Source organism: Oncorhynchus mykiss, chromosome 15 (assembly GCF_057628025.1).
Source record: "Oncorhynchus mykiss isolate SJ-2025 chromosome 15, ASM5762802v1, whole genome shotgun sequence".
NCBI classification, from domain to species: Eukaryota; Metazoa; Chordata; class Actinopteri; order Salmoniformes; family Salmonidae; genus Oncorhynchus; species Oncorhynchus mykiss.
The window spans coordinates 47,466,852-47,487,003 of NC_143036.1; the positions used below are offsets into that span (position 1 = coordinate 47,466,852).

Sequence of the window (20,152 nt, forward strand, 5' to 3'; positions counted from 1 at the left end):
AATAAAAAGCTTCGTGTAAGCTCAGTGCTCATTTAACATTTTACAAAGATAAGCTTTTTTTTGTGAGAAATCTTTGAAAAATAACAGGAATTTCGGATGAATAAGAAGCGCATACACTGAGTATACCAAATATTAGGAAAATATTCCTAATGTAGAGTTGCGACCTCCCATTTCCCTGTACTGCCCTCAGAACTGCCTCAATTCGTCGGGGAATGGACTCTACAAGGAGTCAAAAGCATTCCACAGAGATGTTGGCCCAAGTTGACTCCAATGCTTCCCATAGTTTTGTCAAGTTGGCTGGATGTCCTTTGGGTGGTGGACTATTCTTAATGCACACAGGAAACTGTTAAGAGTGAAAAAACCCAGCAGCGTTGCAGTTCTTGACACAAACCAGTGCGCCTGGCACCTACTACCATACCCCGTTCAAAGGGCACTTACTGTAAATCTTTTGTCTTGCCCATTCACCCTCTGAATGGCATACACAATCCATGTCACAATGGTCCATGCTTAAAAATCCTTCTTTAACCTGTCTCCTACCCTTCATCTATACTGATTGAAGTGGATTTAACAAGTGACATCAATAATGGATCATAGCTTTCACCTGGTGAGTCTTTGTCATGGAAAGAGCAGGTGTCTTTAATGTTTTGTATACTCAGTGTTTACTAAAATATGAAAATACTACATGTCATGTCTGAAAATCGATATCTATCTTACTTCTATATTGTTTTATGTCCTGCGGACTCGAGAAGAAAGATGCGAGTTCAATGGGAAAGTGAGCCGGTCAGGTAGCCTTCATTCTCGCACACAACCCAGCCTAGCTGACGTCAAAGCTGTTCCATCGAACTTATTTTTGACCACTTTTTTTCTCTGGCCTCCATTGATTTAGTCACCCTAATTTTGGCCGTCCTACAAGGGTAAAACAACAACAAAAAAACGTTTAAACAGATTATGATAGAGACATGAGATTGGGACCATTGGTTTTATTAGAGGATTATCTACACAATTAACATATTATTTTACCCATTGGTCAAAGAAATTGCTTTTGATTGGACACCCTACAGGTAGGTAGGTAGGAATATGGTATTTTTAGTGCTTCACACTTCAAGGTTCTTCAAGGGTTCTTGGTAAGGGTGATGGGTCTATGTGGAACCCTAATGACTCAAAGAACCCTTTAAGCGCTTAAATTGTTCTTTGCAGTTCAGAAAAGGGTTCTTTACTCTTTTAGTGATTAACATGTGGTGGCTCATTAGAATATTTTGGGGCGTGTTTTTGTATGTACAACCATGAGTGAGACAGTCATTCCAGTTGATCTGTTCTGTTGTATTATGCCACGACATGCTAACTATGCACACGGACAGTTATGGGGTCTGATTAAAGACTAAAAGAAGAGCATTATTCCAATTAAGAAATGTTATTTCAATCCTTTATTGTTCAGTCACCATTTTCACTATTAAAGTAGGTTAAATGAAATACAGTGGCTTGCAAAAAGTATTCACCCCCTTGGCATTTTTCCTATTTGTTGCCTTACAACCTGGAATTAAAATAGATTTTGGGGGGGTTGTATCATTTCATTTACACAACATGCCTACCACTTTGAATGTGCTAAATATTATTTCTTGTGAAACAAACAAGAAATAAGACAAAAAAAACAGAAAAGGTTAGCTTAAATAACTATTCACACCCCCAAAAGTCAAAACTTTGTAGAGCCACCTTTTGCAGCAATTACAGCTGCAAGTCTCTTGGGGAATGTCTCTATAATCTTGGCACATCTAGCCACTGGGACTTTTGCCCATTCTTCAAGGCAAGACTGCTGTTTGGATGGGTTGGATGGGTTCCGCTGGTGTACAGCAATCAATAAGTCATACCACAGATTTTGGACTTTGACTAGGCCATTCCAAGACATTTAAACGTTTCCCCTTGAACCACCCAAGTGTTGCTTTAGTAGTATGCTTAGGGTCATTGTCCTGCTGGAAGGTGAACCTTCGTCCCCGTCTCAAATCTCTGTAAGACTGAAACAAGTTTCCCTCAAGAAGTTCCGTGTATTTAGCGCCATCCATCATTCCTTCAATTCTGACCAGTTTCCCAGTCCCTGCTGATGAAAAACATCCCCACAGCATGATGTTGCCACCACCATGCTTCATTGTGATGAGAGGTGTTGGGTTTGCAACAGACATAGGGTTTTCCTTGATCGCCAAAAAACTCAATTTTAGTCTCATCTGACCAGGGTAACTTCTTCCATATGTTTGGGGATTCTCCCACATGCCTTTTGGCGAACACCAAAAGTGTTTGCTTATTTTTTTCTGGCCACTCTTCCATAAAGCCCTGCTCTGTGGAGTGTACGGCTTAAAGTGGTACTATGGACAGATACTCCAATCTCCGCTGTGGAGCTTTGCAGCTCCTTCAGGGTTATCTTTGGTATATTTGTTTCCTCTCTGATTAATGCCCACCTTGCCTGGTCTGTGAGTTTTGGTGGGCGGCCCTCTCTTGGCACATTTGTTGTGGTGCCATATTCTTTCCATTTTTTAATAATGGATTTAATGGAGATACGTGGGTTGTTCAAAGTTTCTGATATTTTTTTTATAAACCAACCCTGATCGGTACTTCTCCACAACTTTGTCCCTGACCTGTTTGGAGAGCTCCTTGGTCTTCATGGTGCCGCTTGCTTGGTGGTGCCCCTTGCTTAGAGGTGTTGCAGACTTTGGGGCCTTTCAAAACAGGTGTATGTATACTGAGATCATGTGACAGATCATGTGACACTTAGATTGCACACAGGTGGACTTCATTTAATGAATTATGTGACTTCTGAAGGTAATTGGTCACACCATATCTTATTTAGGGGCTTTATAAAAAAGGAGGTGAATACATCTGCACACACCACTTTTATTATTTTATTTTTTAGAATTGATTGAAATAAGTTATTTTTTTCATTTCACTTCAGCAATTTGGACTATTTTGTTATTTGGACTACTATCCAAATAAAAATCAATTTAAATTACAGGTTGAAATGCAACAAAATAGGAAAAACGCCAAGGGGGATAAATACTTTTGCAAAGGCACTGTATAGAGGAACATACTTTAACATTTGGACACAAAACAATATGGCTAACCATATAAAGAAAACAAAATGAAGAAACCTGTACGGTTCTTCAAAGGGTTTCTTTGTAAAAACTTTGAGAATGGCTCTTTATTAGAACCTTACGAAAGGGTTCATCATAGCACCATAAAGATTCCATATACTGTAGGACCTTTTGAGCAGGGTTCTTTATACAACCTTTAAAAAAGGACTATATAGGTTGTAATAATCTGATATTCGGTATTTCACCTGAGTGTCTATTCGATTAAAATGTGGTAAAAATATATACACAGTTCCAGTCAAAAGCTTGACACACCTATTCATTCAAGGGTTTTTCTTTCTTTTTACTATTTTCTACATTGTATAATAATAGTGAATATATCAAATCTTTTAAATAACACATATGGAATCATTTAGCAACCAAAAAAGTGTTAAACATTCCTCTTGGCATTCTCTGAACCACCTTCTCTCAACCACCAGTGGTATACAGAAGATAGTCCTATTTGGTAAAAGACCAAGTCCATATTATGGCAAGAACAGCTCAAATAAGTAAAGAGAAACGACAGTCCATAATTTCTTTAAGACATGAAGGTCAGTCAATACGGAAAATGTAAAAAACTTTGAATATTTCTTCGAGTGCAGTCGCAAAAACCATCAAAAACTATGAAGAAACTGGCTCTCATGAGGACCACGACAGGAAAGGAAGACCCAGAGTTACCTCTGCTGCAAAGGAAAAAGTTAATTAGCGTCTTTGTGAGATGCAGAGGTGAACGGATGGTCTCCGCATGTGTGGTTACCATCCGTGAAGCATGGAGGAGTTGGTGTGAGGGTGCATTGCTGGTGACACTGTCTGTGATTTTAGAATTGATTTAGAATTCTTAACCAGCATGCCTACTACAACATTCTGCAACGATACGCCATTCCATCTGGTTTGCGCTTCGTGGGACTATCATTTGTTTTTCAACTGGACAATGACCTAATACACCTGCAGGCTGTGTAAGGGCTATTTGACCAAGAAAGAGAGTGACAGAGTGCTGCATCAGATGAGCTGGCTTCCACTATCACCCGACCTCAACCCAGTTGAGAGGGTTTGGGATGAGTTGGAACGGAAATGGCGACACACCAAACTGGAAGTCTTCCGACTAGCTTGGAAAGACAGTACTGTGCAGTACCGAAGAGCCCTTACTGCTGCTCGATCATCCTATTTTTCTAACTTAATTGAGGAAAATAAGAACAATCCGAAATTCCTTTTTGATACTGTCGCAAAGCTAACTAAAAAGCAGCATTCCCCAAGAGAGGATGACTTTCACTTTAGCAGTGATAAATTCATGAACTTCTTTGAGGAAAAGATTATGATTATTAGAAAGCAAATTACGGACTCTTCCTTAAATCTGCGTATTCCTTCAAAGCTCAGTTGTCCTGAGTCTGCACAACTCTGCCAGGACCTAGGATCAAGAGAGACACTCAAGTGTTTTAGTACTATATCTCTTGACACAATGATGAAAATAATCATGGCCTCTAAACCTTCAAGCTGCATACTGGACCCTATTCCAACTAAACTACTGAAAGAGCTGCTTCCTGTGCTTGGCCCTCCTATGTTGAACATAATAAACGGCTCTCTATCCACCGGATGTGTACCAAACTCACTAAAAGTGGCAGTAATAAAGCCTCTCTTGAAAAAGCCAAACCTTGACCCAGAAAATATAAAAAACTATCGGCCTATATCGAATCTTCCATTCCTCTCAAAAATTTTAGAAAAGGCTGTTGCGCAACAACTCACTGCCTTCCTGAAGACAAACAATGTATACGAAATGCTTCAGTCTGGTTTTAGACCCCATCATAGCACTGAGACGGCACTTGTGAAGGTGGTAAATGACATTTTAATGGCATCGGACCGAGGCTCTGCATCTGTCCTCGTGCTCCTAGACCTTAGTGCTGCTTTTGATACCATCGATCACCACATTCTTTTGGAGAGATTGGAAACCCAAATTGGTCTACACGGACAAGTTCTGGCCTGGTTTAGATCTTATCTGTCGGAAAGATATCAGTTTGTCTCTGTGAATGGTCTGTCCTCTGACAAATCAACTGTAAATTTCGGTGTTCCTCAAGGTTCCGTTTTAGGACCACTATTGTTTTCACTATATATTTTACCTCTTGGGGATGTTATTCGAAAACATAATGTTAACTTTCACTGCTATGCGGATGACACACAGCTGTACATTTCAATTAAACATGGTGAAGCCCCAAAATTGCCCTTGCTAGAAGAATGTGTTTCAGACATAAGGAAGTGGATGGCTGCAAACTTTCTACTTTTAAACTCGGACAAAACAGAGATGCTTGTTCTAGGTCCCAAGAAACAAAGAGATCTTCTGTTGAATCTGACAATTAATCTTAATGGTTGTACAGTCGTCTCAAATAAAACTGTGAAGGACCTCGGCGTTACTCTGGACCCTGATCTCTCTTTTGAAGAACATATCAAGACCATTTCAAGGACAGCTTTTTTCCATCTACGTAACATTGCAAAAATCAGGAACTTTCTGTCCAAAAATGATGCAGAAAAATTAATCCATGCTTTTGTCACTTCCAGGTTAGACTACTACAATGCTCTACTTTCCGGCTACCCGGATAAAGCACTAAATAAACTTCAGTTAGTGCTAAATACGGCTGCTAGAATCCTGACTAGAACCAAAAAATTTGATCATATTACTCCAGTGCTAGCCTCTCTACACTGGCTTCCTGTCAAAGCAAGGGCTGATTTCAAGGTTTTACTGCTAACCTACAAAGCATTACATGGGCTTGCTCCTATCTATCTCTCTGATTTGGTCCTGCCGTACATACCTACACGTACGCTACGGTCACAAGACGCAGGCCTCCTAATTGTCCCTAGAATTTTTAAGCAAACAGCTGGAGGCAGGGCTTTCTCCTATAGAGCTCCATTTTTATGGAACGGTCTGCCTACCCATGTCAGAGACGCAAACTCGGTCTCAACCTTTAAGTCTCTACTGAAGACTCATCTCTTCAGTGGGTCATATGATTGAGTGTAGTCTGGCCCAGGAGTGGGAGGGTGAACGGAAAGGCTCTGGAGCAACGAACCACCCTTGCTGTCTCTGCCTGGCCGGTTCCCCTCTTTCCACTGGGATTCTCTGCCTCTAACCCTATTACAGGGGCTGAGTCACTGGCTTTACTGGGGCTCTCTCATGCCGTCCCTGGAGGGGGTGCGTCACCTGAGTGGGTTGAGTCACTGATGTGGTCATCCTGTCTGGGTTGGCGCCCCCCCCTCCCTTAAGTTGTGCCGTGGCGGAGGTCTTTGTGGGCTATACTCAGCCTTGTCTCAGGATGGTATGTTGGTGGTTGAAGATATCCCTCTAGTGGTGTGGGGGCTGTGCTTTGGCAAAGTGGGTGGGGTTATATCCTTCCTGTTTGGCCCTGTCCGGGGGTGTCCTCGGAGTGGGCCACAGTGTCTCCTGACCCCTCCTGTCTCAGCCTCCAGTATTTATGCTGCAGTAGTTTATGTGTCGGGGGGCTAGGGTCAGTTTGTTATATCTGGAGTACTTCTCCTGTCCTATTCGGTGTCCTGTGTGAATCTAAGTGTGCGTTCTCTAATTCTCTCCTTCTCTCTTTCTCTCTCTCGGAGGACCTGAGCCCTAGGACCATGCCCCAGGACTACCTGACATGATGACTCCTTGCTGTCCCCAGTCCACCTGGCTGTGCTACTGCTCCAGTTTCAACTGTTCTGCCTTATTATTATTCAACCATGCTGATCATTTATGAACATTTGAACATCTTGGCCATGTTCTGTTATAATCTCCACCCGGCACAGCCAGAAGAGGACTGGCCATCCCACATATGCTCTCTCTAATTCTCTCTTTCTTTCTCTCTCTCGGAGGACCTGAGCCCTAGGACCATGCCCCAGGAATACCTGACATGATGACTCCTTGCTGTCCCCAGTCCACCTGACTGTGCTGCTGCTCCAGTTTCAACTATTCTGCCTTATTATTATTCGACCATGCTGGTCATTTATGAACATTTGAACATCTTGACCATGTTTTGTTATAATCTCCACCCGGCACAGCCAGAAGAGGACTGGCCACCCCACATAGCCTGGTTCCTCTCTAGGTTTCTTCCTAGGTTTTGGCCTTTCTAGGGAGTTTTTCCTAGCCACCGTGCTTCTTCACCTGCATTGCTTGCTGTTTGGGGTTTTAGGCTGGGTTTCTGTACAGCACTTTGAGATATCAGCTGATGTACGAAGGGCTATATAAAATAAATTTGATTGATTGATGAGTTGGATTGGAGAGTGAAGGAAAAGCAGCCAACAAGTGCTCAGCATATGTGACCCAATTCAGTAAGCTAGGCGTATATCTAGCTAGGCAAGTCACAACTTTACAGGACAGCCGTTTGAACGTGAAAAATGTTTTTATCAAGGCAAAGGATGGCTATTTGAAGAATCTAAAATCTAAAATATATTTTGATTTGTTTAACATAACTATTCAGACCTTTTACTGAGTACTTTGTTGAAGCACCTTTGGCAGCGATTACAGATGAGTGTTCCTGGGTATGACGCTACAAGCTTAGCAGACAAGTATTTAAGAGGTTTCTCCCATTCCTCTCTGCAGATCCTCTCAAGCTCTGTCAGGTTGGATGGGGAGCATCGCTGCACAGCTATTTTCAGGTCTCTCCAGAGATGTTAGAGGTTTTGCAATGATTCCTATATTGAAGATGTGAAAAATATTTGTTGGTCTGATGTAGAATATCCTGAAACTGCACTTCAAATGTTAATGAAATTGCTTCTTCCGGTTACTGACAGGCATGCACCCATAAAGAAACTGACTGTTAAAACAGCCAAATCCCCATGCATAAGAACTGTTCATCGGGAGCTAAATTACAGTGGCAAGAAAAAGTATGTGAACCCTTTGGAAATACCTGGATTTCTGCATAAATTGGTCATAAAATTTGATCTGATCTTCATCTAGGTCACAAACAATTATGCGTTTTCATGTATTTATTGAACACTGTGTGTAAACATTCACAGACCAGCGTGTAAAAAGTATCTGAACCCTTGGAGTTAATAACTGGTTGATCCTCCATTGGCATCAATAACCTCAACCAAACATCTTCTGTAGTTGTGGATCGGACCTGCACAATTGTAAGGAGGAATTTTGGACCATTCCTCTTTACAAAACTGTTCAGCAATATTTGTGAGATGTCTGGTGTGAACTGCTCTCGAGGTCATGCCACATTATCTCAAATCGGGTTGAGGTCAGGACTCTGACTGGGCCACTCCAGAAAGCGTATTTTCTTCTGTTGAAGCCATTCTGTTGTTGATTTACTTCTGTGTTTTGGGTCGTTGTCCTGTTGCATCACCCAACTTCTGTTGAGCTTCAATTGGCGGACAGATAGCCTTACATTCTCCTGCAAAATGTCTTGATAAACTTGGGAATTCATTTTTCCGTGATAGCAAGCTGTCCAGCCCCTGAGGCAGCAAAGCAGTCCCATACCATGATGCTCCCTTCACCATACTTTATAGTTGGGATGAGGTTTTGATGTTGGTGTGCTGGGCTTTATTTTGGTCACACATAGTGTTGTGTGTTCCTTCCAAACAACTCAACTGTAGTTTTATCTGTCCACAGAATATTTTGGCAGTAGTGCTGTGGAACATCCAGGTACTCTTTAGCAAACTTCAGACGTGCAGCAATGTTTTTTTGGGACAGCAGTGGCTTCTTCTGTGGTGTCTGAGATCTCTTTTGTTCGAGGCATGGTTCACATCAGGCAATGCTTCTTATGAATAGCAAACTCAATGTTGTGTTTTTTACTGGGCAGCTCCAATCTCGTCTCATTGATTGGACTCCAGGTTAGCTGACTCCTGACTCCATTTAGTCATTAGCCTAGGGGTTCACATACTTTTTCCAACCTACACTGAATTTTTAAATGATGTATTCAATATAGACAAGAAAAATACAATAATTTGTGTGTTATTAGTTTAAGCACACTATGTTTGTCTATTGGTGTGACTTAGATGAAGATCAGATCATATTTGATGACCAATTTATGCAGAAATCTAGATAATTCCAAAGGGTTCACATACTTTTTCTTGCCACTGAAAATAGGTTTCCACGGCCAAGCAGATGCACACAAACATACAATCACCATGCACAATGCCAAGCGTCGGCTGGAGTGGTGTAAAGCTCATCGCCATTGGACTCTGGAGCAGTGGAAACGCATTCTCTGGAGTGATGAATCACGCTTCACCATCTGGCATTCCGACAGACAAATCTGGGTTTGGCAGATGCCAAACCCAGCATCTGGCAGATGCCAGGAGAATGCTACCTGCTTGAATGCATAGTGCCAACTGTACATTTTGGTGGAGAAGGAATAATGGTCTGGGGCTGTTTCTGGTGGTTTGGATTAGGCCCCTTATTTCCAGTGAAGGGAAATCTTGACACTAAAGCATACAATGACATCCTAGACCTTCTGTGCTTCCAACTTTGTGGCAACAGTTTAGGGAAGGCCCTTTCCTATTTTAGCATGACACGAGAAACAGCCCCAGACCATTATTCCTTCTCCACCAAAATGTACAGTTGGCACTATGCATTCAAGCAGGTAGCATTCTCCTGGCATCTGCCAAACCCAGATTTGTCTGTCGGAATGCCAGATGGTGCACAAAGTGAAGTCCATACAGAAATGGTCTGTTGCGATCAGTGTGGGAGAATTTGACTTGCCTGCACAGCCATGACCTCAACCCCCTTGAACACCTTTTGGATGAATTGGAGCGCCGACTGCGAGCCAGGCCAAATCGCCCAACATCAGTGCCCCACCTCACTAATGCTCTTGTGGCTGATTGGAAGCAAGTCCCCACAGCAATGATCCAACATCTAGCGGAAAGCTTTCCCAGAAGAGTGGAGGCTGTTATAGTAGCAAAGGGGGGACCAACTCCATATTAATGCCCATAATTTTGGAATGAGATGTTCGACAGGTGTCCACAGGTGTCCAACACTATTAGTATACACTCTAGTTGGTTGAGTGATAACCTGAGTCATGTTACAAGCATTAGTAACAGTAAGAAGCTTCCTCTTGAGAGGAAAACTAGATAATAACCAGTCAGTGTTCAGGTCACCAAGAAAATAAATGTATCTGTTAGCATCACAGACCTTATCTAACATCACACACATATTCTCCAGATATTCGACAGTTTGCACTTGGTGACCTATAGCAGCACCCTAAAAGAAGAGGCTTCAGAGGAGGCAGGTGAACCTGCAACCACAGCACTTCTATCCTCTCAGAGTTTTACAGGAATATGGTTCAGAATATATACAGCAACACCTCCCCCGTAGACATTTCTGTCTTTTCTACAGATGTTGTATCCTTGTATTCTTACTGCTGTATCATGAAAGGTGCTGTCAGTGAGTCTCAGAAATGGCTAATATATTCATATTATCTAAGATTAGCAAATTACTAATCACATGAATTTTATTTCTGTGGCTACATATATATAGTATATTTATATGAGCCAACTTGAACCCTTTCCTGTGTATCTTATATACAACTGAACTCATAATGATAATAGGTTGTATTTCTAATAATTATATTTCTGATAATAAAATAATAAATTAATGGATTTTTGAGCAGATTATGTTCAGCAGATGCCTAATCTGGTTTAGCTCGGCTCCAGCAGGGTTCTCTATTCTATGTGCAACTTCTGCAAAGCTGTCTTGCTGGACTGTTGGTCTATTCTGATTGGGGTGCTGTCCTGTTAGCATGGTGGGGTGCAGTCTGCCCTAGAAGGGGCCCGATGTTGGGGCCCGATCACAGGCTGGGCTCATGGCTGGAAATTTCCACTGTCCTCTCATTGAAAGTGCTGTATCTCCCTCATTTTTCAGAGTAGAAGCCTGAAACAATGCCTAAAGACTGGCCACATATAGAAGAAGCCATAGAGATCGTGAACTGGGTCCTAGGTCTTTGTATGGTGGATAGGCTTTCAATGGAAGAACAGCCTTTCAAAATAATAGTACTTCCTGGAAGGATTTTCCTCAGGTTTTCGCCTGCCATGTCAGTTCTGTTATACTCAGACATTATTTTAACAGTTTTGGAAACTTTAGAGTGTTTTCTATCCAAATCTACTAATTATATGCATATCCTAGCTTCTGGGCCTGAGTAGCAGGCAGTTTAATTTGGGCACCCTTTTCATCCAAAATTCCGAATGCTGCCCCCTACCCTAGTGAGGTTAACTGCCTTCGTCAGTGGCAGAACGACATACTTTTACCTTGAAAGCTTGGGGATTCAACCCAGCAACCTTTCGGTTACTGGCCCAACACTCTAACCACTAGGCTACCTGCCGCTCCAGGTTGTTACTTTACAGGGTTGCTACTGGTGTGTAAAATGGTTAGACTCAACCAGACCAGAAAATGGTAAGACCCTCAAACTCTTGAGTTAAGAAGATAAAGACTACATCGGAACATTCAGTCTGCAGCTGTTTAAGTATACCTTTGAAGGATCCAGGCTAACGAAGATGAGAGGGGAAGAACATTTCCCTATCAAAAGACCATTGGTACGTCTGATGTATCCATTCTAAAAGACACTTCCATTACAAAGGAATACCTACTACAACTACTAAGGACATGGTCCAGAGACTTGCACAACTAGAGACTTTCTGTCAAACTATTCGTCACAGACTGATGGGGCGATTTCAACAGAGCGAGACGACAAAGACATACAAGTGTAAATATGTACTTTGCATTTCTAAATCCGAATGAGCGGGTGTCAGGGTGCTAAATATCCACACTTACGATGAGAGTACTTTAAACTTTGTCTCTCCTTCCCCACTCTTTCTTTCCCCACCCCTTTTCATTGTGTACCCAGCCGTCATATCGGGTTTGTCCACTAGGGACTTTTCATTACATTGTTAGTAATCAACGTATAATCTATCCTGTGTGTGTGTTTATGTCATTCTTTGTGATTATTCTAAATAATTATGACAATTTGTGTAAACTGGTTCATCATGGAGACTTGGGTTTGTGCAGATTTATAGGATATTACGACGTTCAGAATGAAACTGAAATAGGAACAAATTATTGATAGATGATGGGATTGTATATTGAGATATTCTGATATTTTTTTGTTAATTCCGGAAACGGTAACTTGTTAAAGAAACCTTTCCTGTGGTGCCCTAGATTAATACTTAATTAATTGTTATGATTAATTTAATCGCGTAATAATTGAATGTTGTATGTAATTATTCGATGAATAGCCGCCACGGCATTAATGGTAGCAACGTCACGACACACCATAAACATGTATACTCCTGGAGTAACTTGTTGTCGGTTTGGCAGGAGGCCTTGGCCAATGGGAGGTCAAGGGTGAAGAGCTGAGGGCTTACAGTGGAGTGAGAGCGAAGTTACAAACATGAAGATACAACTTGGTTGAGCTGGTTGAGAAAATTCCAAGAGTGTGCAAAGCTGTCATCAAGGAAAAGGGTGGCTATTTGAAAAATCTCAAATATAAATATATTTTGATTTGTTTAACACTTTTTGGTTACCACATGATTCCATATGTGTTATTTCATAGTTTTGATGTCTTAATCAAATAAAGAAAAACCCTTGAATGAGTAGGCGTTCTAAAACTTTGACCGGTAGTGTATACTTAACAAAAATATAAACGCAACATGTAAAGTGTTGATCCCATGTTTCATGAGCTGAAATAAAACATCCCAGAAATTATCCACATGCACAAAAAGCTTATTTTTCTCAAGTTCTGTTCAAAAATCTGTTTACATCCCTGTTGTGAGCATTTATCCTTTGCCAATATAATCCATCCACCTGACAGGTGTGGCATATCAAGCATCGTCATTACACAGGTGCACCTTGTGCTGGGGACAATAAAAGGCCACTCTAAAATATGAAGTTTTGTCACACAATGTCACAGATGTCTCAATTAGCATGTTGACTGCAATAATGTCCACTACAGCTATTGTCAGTGAATTGAATGTCAATTTCTCCACCATAAGCCACCCCCCATAACCAAAATTGTTTCAGTAAGAGGAGGGCAATGATCGGTGTCATTTTGGTTTACCGTCCCAGCTCTAGTTAGTGTTCTTATCTATCAGATTGTATAATCTACCCTGCTCTCTCCTCTATCTCCTCTGGCAACAGCCCAACTCAGAGGCGCACATGTGGATAGCTCTCTTGAAAATTTGTCTTGCGGATTATTTGATGATCAATTGTTTGTCTTTTGTTGCCATGGTGGCAACAATTAAGCAGCGGCACGGTATAACGGTAAAACACTGTAGTCATCTCCGACGCAATTTGCAAGATCTTTGAAAATTTAACATTTTAAGACTTATTAAGGCCTTTAAATCAGATGAATGAATTTAAGACTTTTTCAGACTGTAAGTATGTACTTTATTTGCTGTGCAGGAGAGGAGATAACATTCGGTGTTAAGGTGAGGTCTTACCTGCATGAAGACCATGTCAGAGATGGCTGATCCATCACAGGGCAGTAGTCTGGTCCAGCCTCTGATCACTCCCTCCAGACCTCTCTCTACCACGTTCCACACTGACTGCAGCTGCTCCGCTGTCGACTTCTTGAACATTGAAAAAGTCTCTGTGTTTTTCTCTGTGGGTGTCGATTCCAAGCTGTCGTCTTCGCTTGAGGCTGTGGGACAACATGGGAAAAATACATCACTGCAGATCCATGGACCTAGGTACACTGACATTGGAGAAGTGTCACGGAAAATCTGGAATGAGACCATCATTTCAATATAGTGCAAGGGTGATCGTACAGTTCAGAAAATCTTCAGACCTCTTGACCTTTTCCACCTTTTGTTATGTTACAGCCTCATTCTAAAATGGATTAAGTTGTTTTTTCCCCCTCATCAATCTACAAACAATACCTCATAATGACAATTAAAAAACAGGTATTTAGAAATGTTTGCAAATGTTTTTTTACTGAAATATCATACTATTCAGACCCTTTGCTCAGTACTTTGTTGGAGCACCTTTGGCAGCGATTACAGCCTTGAGTCTTCTTGGGTATGGCGCTACAAAAGCTTGGCACACCTGTATTTGGGGAGTTTCTCCCATTCTTCTCTGCAGATCCTCTCAAGCTCTGTCAGGTTAGATGGGGAGCATTGCTGCACTCAATGGAGGCTGGATAAGAGCCAGGGGCCTGGAAAGTTACTAAGTAAGGGAAAAGGCAATCACATGGTTGAGGTCACTGAAAAGGTGGACAGCTGTGGATTAGTGAGGAATGTGGGACGAGGTCAGATCAGGTCACTGATAAGGTTGGACAGCTGTGGATTAGTAAGGAATGTGGGCCGAGGTCAGGTCACTGATAAGGTTGGACAGCTGTGGATTAGTGAGAAGTCTGGGCCGAGGTCAGATCAGGTCACTGATAAGGTTGGACAGCTGCGGATTAGTGAGGAATGTGGGCCGAGGTCAGATCAGGTCACTGATAAGGTTGGATAGCTGTGGATTAGTGAGGAATGTGGGCCGAGGTCAGGTCAGGTCACTGATAAGGTTGGACAGCTGTTGATTAGTGAGGAATGGGGGCCGAGGTCAGATCAGGTCACTGATAAGGTTGGACAGCTGTGGATTAGTGAGGAATGTGGGCCGAGGCCAGGTCACTGATAAGGTTGGACAGCTGTGGATTAGTGAGGAATGTGGGCCGAGGTCAGGTCAGGTCACTGATAAGGGTGGACAGCTGTGGATTAGTGAGGAATGTGGGCCGAGGTCAGGTCACTGATAAGGTTGGACAGCTGTGGATTAGTGAGGAATGTGGGCCGAGGTCAGGTCACTGATAAGGTTGGACAGCTGTGGATTAGTGAGGAATGGGGGCCGAGGTCAGGTCACTGATAAGGTTGGACAGCTGTGGATTAGTGAGGAATGGGGGCCGAGGTCAGGTCAGGTCACATGAAGGGGGAAGGAACAGTTTATTACACACATCACTTAAATTCCTGCCTAGCTACAAAGATGTAGTTTTTAGAGAAAAGAAGGAGGGTACAAATATATGTACTCATGCAAACATGTCTTCGTAGCTGTTTGACCCATTGGGTGAATAAACTTAGTTTATTACACACATCACTTAAATTCATGCCTAGCTACAAAGATGTAGTTTTTAGAGAAAAGAAGGAGGGTACAAATATATGTACTCATGTAAACATGTCTTCGTAGCTGTTTGACTTAGTTTATTCACCCAAGTGTTGAGTGTAGGTAGCAGTATTTTGATGTTTCGATGAAAAACGTACCCAAATGAAACTGCCTATTTCCCAGGCCCAGATGCTAAAAGATGCATTGTCAGATTAGGATAGAAAACACTCTAAAGTTTCCAAAACTGTCAAAATATCGTCTGTGAGTATAACAGAACTGATATTGCGGGCAAAAACCTGAGGAAAATCCAACCAGTAAGTGCCTCTTATTTTGAAATGTCCCTTTCCATTGCATGCCTTTCCTCCATTTCAAGGAATATCAACCAGATTCCTTTCCCTATGACTTCCACACGGTGTGAACAGTCTTTAGACATAGTTTCAGCATTTTATTCTGAAAAATGATCGAGAACGATTACATCGCGTCAGTGGATGGCAGTGTTCCCCCAGAGTTTTGCATGCACGAGCAGCTTGGAGCAGACATTTTCTCTCTCTCTCCTATTGAAAAATCTACGGTCCGGTTGAAATATGATCGATTATTTATTGTAAAAATAACCTGAGGATTGATTATAAAAAACGTTTGACATCTTTCTACGAACTTTACGGATACTATTTGGAATTTTCGTCTGCCCCGTCGTGACCTGCACGAGCCTGTGGATTACTAAACAAAATGCGCCAACCAAATGGAGGTTTTTGGATATAAAAATAATCTTTATCGAACAAAAGGAACATTTATTGTGTAACCGCAATTCATTTTATTGCTTTTCTGACTTTCGTGACCAATCTACTTTGCTGCTAGCTGTTTGTAATGTTTTGTCTGCTTAGAGAGATGTCCTCACATAAACCTTTGGTTTGCTTTCGCTGTAAAGCTTTTTTGAAATCTGACACGCCAGGTGGATTATCAACAAGCTAAACTGTGTTTTGCTATATTGCAATTGTGAAAATTTAATATTTTTAGTAATTTAATTTGAATTTGGCGCTCTGCAATTCAGCAGATGTTGACAAAAATTATCCCGCTAACAGGATGGGTGCGTCAAGAAATTAAACTTTTCCTAGTCGTCCGTTAGTTTTTTGCTTTGTTTATTTATAACCTAAAAGGTTCAAGTCCGGGCTCTGGCTGGGCCATTCAAGGACATTCAGAGACTTGCCCCGAAGCCACTCCTTCGTTGTCTTGGCTGTGCTTAGAGTCGTTGTCCTGTTGGAAGGTGAACCTAAGCCCCAGCCTGAGGTCCTGAGCACTCTGGAGCAGGTTTTCATCAAGGATCTCTCTGTACTTCGCTCCGTTCATCTTTGCCTCGATCCTGACTCGTCTCCCAGTCCCTACTGCTGAAAAACATATCCACACAGCATGATGCTGCTGCCACAATGCATCACCGTAGGGATGGTGCCAGGTTTCCTCCAGACGTGACGCTTGGCATTCAGGCCAAAGAGTTCAATCTTGGTTTCATCAGACCAGAGAATCTTGTTTCTCATGGTCTGAGAGTCTTTAGGGGCTTTTTGGCAAACTCCAAGCAGGCTGTCATGTGCCTTTTACTGAGGAGTGGCTTCCATCTGGCCACTCTACCATAAAGGCCTGATTGGTGGAGTGCTGCAGAGATGGTTGTTCTTCTGGAAGGTTTTCCCATCTCCAAAGAGGAACTCTGGAGCTGTATAAGAGTGAGCATCTGGTTCTTGGTCACCTCCCCCGATTGCTCAGTTTGGCCGAGCAGCCAGCTCTAGGAAGAGTCTTGGTGGTTCCAAACTTTTCCATTTAAGAATGATGGAGGCCACTGTGTTCTTGGGGATCTTCAATGATGCAGAATTTTTTTGGTACCCTTCCGCAGATCTGCGCCTCGACACAATTCTGTCTCCGAGCTGTACGGACAATTTTTTCGACCTCATGGCGACAATTCCTTCGACCTTATATAGACAGTTGTGTGCCTTCCAAATCATTTCCAATCAATTTAATTTACCACAGGTGGATTCCAATCAGGTTGTCGAAACATCTCAAGGATGATCAATGGACTCAAAGTCTCAGAGGAAAGGGTCTGAATACTTATGTAAATAAGGTATTTCTGTTTTTTTTTTTTATAAATTTGCTGAAATTGATAACCTGTTTTCGCTTTGTCATTATGGGGTATTGTGTATAGATTGCCCAGGATGTTTTTTTATTTAATCAATTTTAGAATAAGGCTGTAACATAACAAAATGTGAAAAAAGTCAAGGGTTCTGAAATAAGGTATCAGTGTGACCCACAGTGTGGTAGTGGTGGTAGTAACTACCTGTCTTCCTGCCTGAATGGACAGTGGAGTCAGCAGTGCTCTCCAGCACCATGGCCAGCCTGATGGTCATCTCAGCTATCACCATGGGATCTGAGTCAGCCAGCTCACACACATGAGCCACCTCACTGAGCACAGACAGGGTCCACACCCACTAGAGAGAGAGAGGAGAGAGAGAGAGAGAGAGAGAGAGACATGAAATAAGTAGCTATCATGTACAGTACATATTTGCAGAGACTGATTTGTGTAGAGCAGTGGTTCCCAAACTTTTTTAAAGTCCCGTACCCCTTCAAACATTCAAACTCCAGCGGTGTACCCCCTCTAGCACCAGGGTCAGTCAGCGCACTCTCAAATGTTGTTTTTTTGCCATCATTGTAAGGCTGCCACACACACAGTATATGATCTATTTATTAAACATTAGAATGACTGTGAATTTGTCACAACCCGGCTCCTGGGAAGTGAAAAAGAGCTCTTATAGGACCAGGGCACAAATAATAATATAATAATAATCAATACTTTGCTCTTTATTCAACCATCTTACATATAAAACTATATTTGTTCATCGAAAATGGTGAATAACTCACCACAGGTAATGAGAAGGGTGTGCTGGAAAGGATGCACGTAACTCTGCAATGTTGGGTTGTATTGGAGAGAGTCTCAGTCTTAAATAATTTTTCACAGTCTGTGCCTGTATTTAGTTTTCATGCTAGTGAGGGCTGAGAATCCACTCTCACATAGGTACGTGGTTGCAAAGGGCATCAGTGTCTTAACAGCACGATTTGTCAAGGCAAGAAACTCTGAGCGCAGCCCTGTCCAGAAATCTGGCAATGGCTTCTGATTAAATTCAATTTTCACAGAACCGCTTGTTGCAATTTCGATGAGGTTCTCTTGTTCAGATATCGGTAAGTGGACTGGTGGCAGGGCATGAAAGGGATAACGAATCCAGTTGTTTGTGTCATCCATTTCTGGAAAGTACCTGCGTAATTCCACACCCAGCTCACTCAGGTGCTTCGCTATATCACATTTGACATTGTCCGTAAGCTTGAGTTCATTTGCACACAAAAAATCACAATGACGGAAAGACCTGTGTGAAGTCCTTGTTAATGTAGACAGAGAAGAGCTCCAACTTCTTAATAATTTTGTCCCGCACATTGAATATAGTTGCAGAGTCCCTGCAATCCTAGATTCAGATCATTCAGGCGAGAAAAAACATCACCCAGATAGACCAGTCGTGTGACAAACTCATCATCTTGCAATCGGTCAGACAAGTGAAAACGATGGTCAGTAAAGAAACTTTAAGCTTTAAAAAAACGTGTCAATACTTTGCCCCTTGATAACCAGCGCACCTCAGTACGTTGTAAAAGCGTTACATGGTCGCTGCCCATATCAATACATAGTGGAGAAAATACACGAGAGTTCAGGGGCCTTGTTTTTAAAAAGTTAACCATTTTCACTGTAGTGTCCAAAACATATTTCAAGCTGTCAGGTGTTACCTTGGCAGCAAGAGCCTCTCGGTGGATTCTGCAGTGTACCCATGTGGCGTTGGGAGCAACTGCTTGCACGCGCGTTACCACTCCACTATGCCTCCCTGTCATGGCTTTTGCTCCATCAGTACAGATACCAACACATCTTGACCACTAAAGTCCATTTGAAGTCACAAAGCTGTCCAGTACTTTAAAAATATCCTCTCCTGTTGTCCTGGTTTCCAGTGGTTTACAGAAGAGGATGTCTTCTTTAATTGACCCCCCATAAACGTAACGGACATATACTAGGAGCTGTGCCAGGCCCGCCACGTCTGTTGACTCATCCAGCTGTAACACATAGAATTCACTGGCTTGTATGTGAAGCAGTAATTGTTTCAAAACATCTTCTGCCATGTCACTGAGACATCGTAAAACAGTGTTGTTTGATGAAGACATTGTATAGTTTTTTTTTGCCTTTTCCCCCAGCATTGTACCAGCCATATCCGCAGCAGCAGGAAGAATGAAGTCCTCCACAATAGTATGGGGCTTGCCTGTCCTAGCCACTCGGTAGCTCACCATATAAGATGCTTCTAGCCCCTTCTTATTAATGGTATCTGTTGCTTTTATACATGTCTTACTACTCTAAAGTCATCTTAATTCTCGCTCAAAAAACACCTGTGGCTTATTTTTCAAATTGCCATGTTTTATTTCTAAATGTCTGAGCAAGAGTGACAGTTTCATCAAGTTGTGAGATAGTACTTTTACACATATAAATCACTGTGGCTGAAGAAAGGCACTACTCCCAATATAAGTGAAGCCCAAATCAATGTAGTTCTCATCATATTGGCGCCTCTTTGATGGTCCAACGTCTGTCTGTTGTTCGGTGCTTTCCCGGGAAAGGGGGCAGTAGCTCTTCGGCTGCATCAGATTTACAACTGTCAGTGCTAGCATTGGATGTGATTGTGGAAGCAAAACAACTTGTGTCGTCAACAGGTGCAAGTGTAGTACTGCTGGTAGTATCAGTACTACTAGAGCTGGTATGTGTCTCTATGGATGCGGGCCTTACTTTTTTACAAATATTTTTTTATAATTTATATATTTTAGAGCAAACAGAATGAGCAGCAGCTACATTTGGCTACATATGGACCGTTAGTAGAATTCCCGCGAGAGTAACGGTTAATGTGATTGGATGTTAATTATTTGACTAGGCTACCTGTATTTGACA

The 20,152-nt window shown here is 42.1% G+C and overlaps 1 protein-coding gene across 1 annotated transcript in view; it reads right to left on the minus strand.

Moving 5' to 3' along the window:
- cfap54 (cilia and flagella associated protein 54) overlaps nucleotides 1-20,152 on the minus strand; it is a 113,833-nt gene that overhangs the window by 79,022 nt on the left and 14,659 nt on the right. The window contains exons 14-15 of the mRNA XM_036944412.2: nucleotides 17,468-17,618; nucleotides 13,518-13,717 (exon numbers count right to left, since the gene is read on the minus strand). Of these exons, the coding sequence (XP_036800307.2) occupies nucleotides 13,518-13,717; nucleotides 17,468-17,618 (351 nt within the window). The remainder of the gene's footprint in view (nucleotides 1-13,517; nucleotides 13,718-17,467; nucleotides 17,619-20,152) is intronic.